We start from the raw sequence: 7,988 nt of genomic DNA, 5'->3' as shown, positions 1-7,988 counted from the left end.
TGTCTCTAATGAGTTATGGAATAATTAAATTGTACGAGTACAATTAAGCCAATGATTGAATTAGACTAACCAACATAATTTCCCAAGTTTTTTTACATTGAAATCTTAGAAAGAATTCTTTTATACTCTCTACGATTGGTCTCTTACAAAATTCATATCAATTCAGTTTTAGTTTTAATTTTTTTTCTAAAAATTCAACAACCCCCCACCCCCCAAATTGGAATTCAAGAGTCAAGTTTGCTAGTCAAAAGAGGTTCCCTAAGGATCGACCTCGTGCTTCCATTATTACTACATGTTAGTATTAGTAGTTGTATGTGTTTTACAAATTTTATTTGTTTAGGGCTAAGTTTGAAACTAACGACATCATTTTTTGGACTGAACAAATTGGCGCCGTCTTCGGGGAGCCATGTAATTGGCGTACTTGAATTTTGAATTCCTTTAAAAAATAATAATAAAAAATTTGAGAGAAACGATAAATCCAAAAATAATTAGTGTGATTAAATTTTCTTTTATGCATGATCTGCTCCTCTCATCGTGTACTTTGTGATTTGATTGTAAATATTCTCCGCGAGGAGAGGCGACTTCGAAGGAAAAGAATGAGAAGAGAAGAAGGAGAATTTGAAGAGCTAAGACAAGAAGAAGAAGAACCAACTCAATCAAACATTATGGGGGATGCAAGGGAGCAAACCTTGTGAGAGCTTACGGAGCTGGATTATAACCAACAACCATTGTGCATAGTGTACCTAGAGACTACCACTCCATTCGAACTTAAACTGGGACTTGTGCTTCTCTTGCCTACATTTTGAGGATTACTTGGTGAGGATCCACACAAACATGTGAAAGAATTACATCTGATATGTGATGGAATACGCCCGCATGGGGTATCCAAGAGCAACTTAATCTTAGGGTTTTTCCCTTCTCTTTGAGGGATGTAGTCAAAGATTGGTTGTACTATTTGCCAGCGTGATCCATCACTACATAAAATGATTTGAAAAAGAAGTTCTTAGAAAAAAAATTTCCCTGCATCTAAGGCACATAATATTAGAAAAGGAATTTATGGCATTAAGTAAGTTGTAGGAGAGTCACTTTATGAATATTGGGAAAGATATAAAAAAATTTGTGCTTATTTTCTCATCATAAAATTTTTGAACAATATCTTATCTAATATTTCTATTCAGGTTTGCTTCCATCGGAGAGGAGCAACATTGATGTTGCCGCCGGAGGGGCTCTAACTGACAAGACGCCTATCGAAGCTAGTCAACTCATATCCATTATGGCGAAAAATTCTCAGAATTTCGAATTAAGGACTCTCAACCACAACATTGCTCAATCCAAAGAGGTAAGTGAGCTTAGAACTCAAATCTCAAATCTTGTGTCTCTTTTTATACAGGTTGCTCAAGGTGGCCGGACATACTTCCAAAACTTGTCCACAAGCTCAAGTGAATGCAATAGGAGGTTTCCAAGGGAAGTACAATCCACATGGGCAAACCCATAATCAAGGGTGGAGAGATCATCCTAACTTCAAGTGGGGATCTCAAAGGCAATTTGAAAACTGAAACCAATCTTCCTCAGGTATGTCTTTAGAGAATGTTGTAAAATCACTAGTTGACCACTCTTTGAAATTTAAACAGGGACTACATCAACTTCAAAAAGACAACATTCAATTGCAACAAGAAACTAAATCACTCCAAAAAGACATAAAATCATTCCAACAAGAAACAAGACAAGGCTTCACCGATTTGGGGACTCAAATAACCCAACTAGCAACCGTGGTAAGCAAGCTAGAAAGCAAGTCCTCCAGAAAGCTTCCCGCCCAACCGAAGCACGCGAATGTAAGTGCAATAACTCTTAGGAGTGGAAAGGAGATTCCCTCATTCTCCTCTCAAGATGCAAACTTGGTTCAATCCCTTTCAAAGAAGCAAGAAAAGGTAATAATTGAACAAAAGAGCAAGGTAAGTAAACCAAAGGAAACTCCCATTATTCCCGAAATATGTGATTACTCTCCTCCTAAAGTAGAACTCTATGTACCTAAACCACCAATCCCTAGTAGATTAACAAGGCCTAAAGGAGAAAATACCGATTTAGAGCTTGTTGAGATCTTCAAAAAGGTACAAATTAACATCTCTTTGCTTAATACTATTCAACAGATACCTAGGTATGCTAAATTTTTGAAAGACTTGTGTACTAAGAAAAGAAAAGGAAAGGAAGAGGATAGAGTAACCGTTAGCAAGAATGTCTCTGCTTTGTTAAAGAGAGATATGCTTAAAAAATGTAGAAATCCATGAATGTTTACTAGGAGAAAGAATCATTACGCATGCTATACTAGATGTAGGTGCTTCAATAAATATTATGTCTTACCATGTTTATGAAGACAGAGAATTTAATGGCCTACAAAAACTAATGTTTGTAGCTGATAGGTCATACATAACATCTCTAGGCATAGTTAAGGATGTCTTGTTAAGTGTAGGTGAATTGATTTTTCCATTGATTTTTTTATCTTGAAAATGGATGAACCTTATATTACGTCTTCTTCTACTATCTTACTAGGAAGACCCTTCATGAAAACTGTAAAAAACTAGAAGTAGATAAAGGATCTTTGTCAGTAGAATTTGATGGAGAAGTAAAACCATTCAACATTTATGATGCCATGAAATTCTCAGAAGTGTATTTGTCTTTTTGCTCTATTGATTTGCATGATGAGATAGATGATGTTGTTAATTCCATGTTGTATGAAAATTTTAATTGTTTGATAGTTCCTTCTATAGATTACGATTTTTATTGGACTTCTCAAAATTTTTCTCATGTTTCTCTGAACTTCTGAGAAAAAGTTAATTCTTCTCTTGAAATTTACAAAAATGATCAATCTTCTTCAAAAGATAATGATTTCAAGGATTCAAATAAGTTTGACATGAATAAATATTCTTTTTAGAAAAAAACAATTGATGATTCTTTGAATACTGTTTGTTTGAAAGAAAAACATTCAACTCATGATTCTACTTCTAAATTTGTTTGTAATAACAAAAACAAAAATAACGCTTCTAACTTTTGCTTTGTTTTTAAAGTGCAGTTAAAAGGAATTGAGTCCAAAACTCTCCCATCTCCTAAGAAGAGAAAATTTTTAGGTAGTTGTTTCAAGAATCCCAAGAAGAAAGGGCCTAAAAAGACCGAGAATTTTGATATTCCTTGAAACAGGAAAATTTTTCAAGGTGAATGGGCATAAGCTTATAGTCTACAACGAAGGGCAAGTAAACAAAGTTCAATTGGACTTTCTTTTGACTAATCCCTCGTACATGTAATCCCTCTCTTCACCAACATCGAGCAAGTGACGCTAAAAATTTGCAAAACATGATGAATTTTCTCTTTATTTTCATTTTCAATTTTTTTTCCTTTGTTATTTTTTGCATTTCTTAGCATACTTTGTCAATAAATAAAAGAATGAAAGAATAATTTCTTTTTCTTTTTCTTTGTAGGTAAACTCAAGAAAAGAAAAACTAAAAAAAAAAAACAAAAACCAAAAATTCTCTCAAGGAAAAGAATAAGCAACCACAAAAACTAGGGAAATTTCTCTCTAATCCCTTACTTTATGTTCTTGAACTTACATGCATATTTTAAACATTGAGGACATTGTTCAATTTTTAAATTGGGGGCGGGAAACATTGCATGTTTTTTACTTTTTTTTTTTTAATGAATTTTTTATTTTTTTATAATAGAAAAATGCGCCTTACTAAAATTTTTGCTCTATAAAAATGATATAAATACATGTCTGAAACCCTTAAGTATTTGAGCCCAGGTTAGATTTAGATTTTGTGATTTTGATATTTTGATATCTTGATTATAGATTTATGGCTCTAATATCAGGATGATGGCTTTGTTATTTTGAGATTGTGAATTATTTACTTCTGGATGAAATTTGTCCTTCATATTAAAAATGGTTTTTCATATTCCTTTTTAATACTCCATGATTTCTAGATGTATAAAATGAGTATTTACTCATTTTTCAATAAATGAATAAGTACATGATTGATTGAATGCATGAAAACACAAATAAAAGAATCACATTCATTTTGTATTATAATCTCAATTGATTTTTACACAATCACTTTATTCTTATCGATGAAAATTTTGATAACGCACTATTTTTAGTAAAGATACAAGCAAAATTTTAGACATTTTAAAATTTTCAAACAAAATTTTGAGACTATTTTTCAAAAGAAAAATTCTTTCCCTTTTAATTTCATTAAAAAATTCGAATGCTTTGTTTTTATATTTATTTAGAATCTTAAACTTTTAGAAATGTAATATCTACTTGATTTTTTTTGTCACACCGATAGGACAACTTTTGGTTTTGAGAGCAACAATCTTGTTTTAGAAGCAAGTCTAGACAAAGAGGAATAAAAAGGGCCTAATGTTAACAAAAAGAAAAAAGTTGCTTGCATATAAAAAAAATAAAGCAAGCTTGCAAAATAACATGACTTCTTAACATAACTTTCACTAACGTGTGTGTGTCTGCATGGATAAAGGTGAAAAGAGCTACATCCATCGTGTCTAGTTAGGGCCCATGAGAAAAGAGTAATAGGTTCTCGATGGTGTGAGTGTGAAATCTTTCCCTCTAGGTAAGAGACATGTCAATTAAGATTTGTGTACATGAGTTTATAAAGGCACCATTGTCTTAGAATTGCCTCTCTTTTTTGTAAGTTTAGGTATATCTTAGACCGATAACCGAGTCAATGTAGGGCGAAGAGGAATTGAGAGTTAAATATCAACTTTCCACTAGCTTTTGGCTCTTAAATAAACTAAAACTTTGCAATCATTTCTTTTATGATTTTGCTAGAAAAAGAGTTTTCTTTTTTTAAAAAAAAAATCAATTCTTTGTTAGTAAATTCTAACTTTCTAAATGCTTGTTTTTATCAATACTTCCTTGATTGTTGAGAAAAGAATTAAGAATCAAATATTTGTGTAAGTCAAGTGAGCATATAATAATTTGAATGAACAAATGAATGAATGAACAAATAAGTGATTCATATTTTGCTTGACTGAATGTATGTCTCTAATTTTACTTGTTCGGGACGATCAAGAGCTAATTTGGGGGTTTTTTTATAGGTCTTGAAAAGAACTACATTTTAGTACGTAGCTCCCTCAATTTTATATTATCAATTTGCTTAATATGTCAATTTTACAGGTAAAATAGTCCCAGGAGTATTTTAGAGTCATTACAAAAAAAGTGGATTAAATTGGAGCAAAAAGGACAAAAAAATATAGCTCAATAAGTCAAAATTGAGCAACAGATCAAAGGAAGAGAAGAAAAAAAAGGAAGAGAATATGAAGTTGTGCAGATTTTTTGCCAACTGACATCTTTTGTGCATTATTAAAAGCAGATTTCTGTTGTTTGTCATTGTTTGCCTGTCATTAAAAGGCCAAGGCAGTATGCTGAGGCCAACGTTGCATTGCTACGAATTTTGACGAAAAGATAAAGAACGTGTGCACCTACACAAGAGAGCGTTGTAACACTTCCTACCACTGTTGCAACGCTATAACCTTAATATAAGAGCAGTTTTCACCCATTTTCACGAGGAGATACCCATTTTTTTACGAGAGAGACCCAATTTTACGATTTTGAGAGCAATTTCTGTAATTTTTTCAATTCTTGTATCAATTTCTTATTTGATTCAATGGATTTCTTCAAGAATCTACCACTTTATGGCTAGGTAATCTTCTTTCTTGGAAAAATTGTTAGATTAGTAAATTCTTGAAGCTTTTTCTTGTAATTTCATCCCTTAAGTTTAATTTCAATAAAATCTTATAGAAATGAGTTGACACCTCAAATTTGTTAGATTTTTGTATGCAAAATTACATCTATAGCATGACTGTAATGAAGTTGCAAGAACTAGATATCTTGAATGAAAATTTGGACTTTTTCCTATTTTCTTGAAAGTATGACTATTTTAGAACATTCACATAAATCCTTCTCGAATTGACTCTAAAGTATTTCAAGCATGTCATGGCCTAGAAAATCCTAGAATTAATACAATTTAGGAATTTGAAGTGGAATGTCTTTAGGAAGCTTCTTAGAATTAAATTAGGGTTAATTGACAATTTTAGGTTAATTGACTAATTGGGACATTAGGACATGTCTCTAATGGGTTATGAAACAATTAAATTGTATGAGTACAATTAAGCCAATGATTGAATTAGACTATCAACATAATTCCCCAAGATTTTTTACATTGAAATCTTTAAGAGTTCTTTATGCTCTCTACTATTAATCTCTTACAAAATTCATATCAATCTTAGTAAAACGACATCATTTTTTGAGTCGAACACTAATTTAATTAATTAATTAAGTATTATTTAATTAAATGAGCTAATTACTTAAATAAGTGTTATTTAATTAATTATAAAAAATTAAAATGTTAGGAAAAAAGGCTTGACACTTCTCTATATAAAGACCTTCCTATGGTCTTTGAGTATACACACAACACAATACACAACATCATAGTGTTATTGTGCAGAATTTTTTCCCTAAGCCATAAAGAAAATCCTCTCTATTCTCCAAAACCCTTTTCTACCCTCTTTCTCTCAATAGTTGGATACCACCTATCTCTCTGTTCGAATCCCAGAGAATAGTGAGGTTACTCTCGTGGTAGTATTCAAGATTGTTCAAGAAATTATTCGTGATCAAGATCGCTGAAGATTCGTTCGTTGGAACTTGGAGAGGATTGTTCGTGGCACTTAAGAATCTACAAAGGTAAGAACCGTTCTAATCTTTTCCCTAAAGCATGTTAATTTACATGTTTATATTCGGTTTTAATTCATTGAATATGTTTATGGAAAAATTAGATTGCGGGATGCAAGGCATTCTAACAAAATGCTTCCGTTACAAGAGACGATCCCTCTAGGAGACCACTCATCCAACTCTTGGAATTCCTAGAAGAATAGCAAGGTATTTATGTGGTAGTGTAGGTGAGTTCGTGTAGAGATCAAGAGAAATTTCAAGAGGCTTGGGAGTCTACAAAGGTTAGAACGGTTCTTCCCCTTTGTTTCTCCTTTGTTAAAGCATTTATGATATTTATCCTATTTACTATTCTGTTTAGTTTCTATTTTTTTCACATGTATATCACCGCATACATGTTTAAGTTATATAAAATAACCTCGAATTTTAATTTATTGGATTGAGTTAATGCAAACTAATTGTTGAATATAATAACTCCTTATTTTATTAAATAAATAATTTGTTTACAGATTTACAAATTACGAAAACCACGGAATTTAGAGCACCAACCCCCAACATTTATAACATGATATAGTGTATTTATAGATTTTTTTATCTTTATTTAATATAATTATGCATTTTAAATTTTAAAAATAAAAATCTTGATACAGTGAAAACATAGAAATGTTATTTTCAAAATTTTCACTGTTTGGATCACAGGATCCGAAAACAATTTTAAAAAACGGAATCCCGATTGTCTACTAAACACATATTTTGCTGAACCTAGTGATTTTGAAAACATAAAATAGAATATGAATTCTTTACTAAATAAGTTCTAAATGTTAATTATATTTAGAGGTGTACATGAATTAGGTTGGAGAGATTTTTTTTTTACCAATCGGATTGGTTACCCGAATAAGGTCTCCGACCCAACCTAACCCAACTGAATTTTAGGGCTGGTTTGGGTTGGATTGTCGGGTTATTTATTTTTCTTTTTATTTTTTTGTTGAGTTTATTTTTATTAACTTTAAAATATTTAAATTTATATACAACACATACTAATAATTAAAATTTCATAAAACTCAAATGTTAAATATCAAAATCCAAGATATCTATTACAAACTTCATGCAAACATCGTATATATATATATGAGTTATTATATATATATATATACATATATATATATTTTTAATAATATCGAAAATTCGGGTTGGGTCGGGTCAACCCGAATTTTTAAAAGTGTAACCCGAACAAAAAAAAATATAAAAAATTGAACTC

The 7,988-nt window shown here is 31.2% G+C and overlaps 1 protein-coding gene across 1 annotated transcript; it reads left to right on the top strand.

The window, feature by feature from the left end:
- The first annotated feature begins 1,056 nt into the window (after window positions 1–1,056).
- LOC150038012 (uncharacterized) lies at window positions 1,057–2,285 on the top strand. Its single transcript, XM_090311109.1, has 4 exons — window positions 1,057–1,066; window positions 1,179–1,339; window positions 1,453–1,572; window positions 1,632–2,285. The coding sequence occupies exons 1-4, from the start codon at window positions 1,057–1,059 to the stop codon at window positions 2,283–2,285; spliced, it is 945 nt and encodes a 314-aa protein (XP_090167235.1).
- Window positions 2,286–7,988: the final 5,703 nt, after the last annotated feature.

Source organism: Benincasa hispida, chromosome 2 (assembly GCF_027475165.1).
Source record: "Benincasa hispida cultivar pf3 chromosome 2, pf3_genome.v1.1, whole genome shotgun sequence".
Taxonomy (NCBI): domain Eukaryota; kingdom Viridiplantae; phylum Streptophyta; class Magnoliopsida; order Cucurbitales; family Cucurbitaceae; genus Benincasa; species Benincasa hispida.
The sequence above is the reverse complement of the archived record's forward strand: the minus strand, read 5'-3'. Positions and strand labels throughout refer to the sequence as shown.

Bases quoted from the DNA above. Each gene is read 5' to 3' on its own strand.
- LOC150038012 (XM_090311109.1), top strand. The intron at 1,340-1,452 runs GTAAGTGAGCTT...TGAATGCAATAG, and splicing joins ACATTGCTCAATCCAAAGAG to GAGGTTTCCAAGGGAAGTAC. The intron at 1,573-1,631 runs GTATGTCTTTAG...AAATTTAAACAG, and splicing joins CTGAAACCAATCTTCCTCAG to GGACTACATCAACTTCAAAA.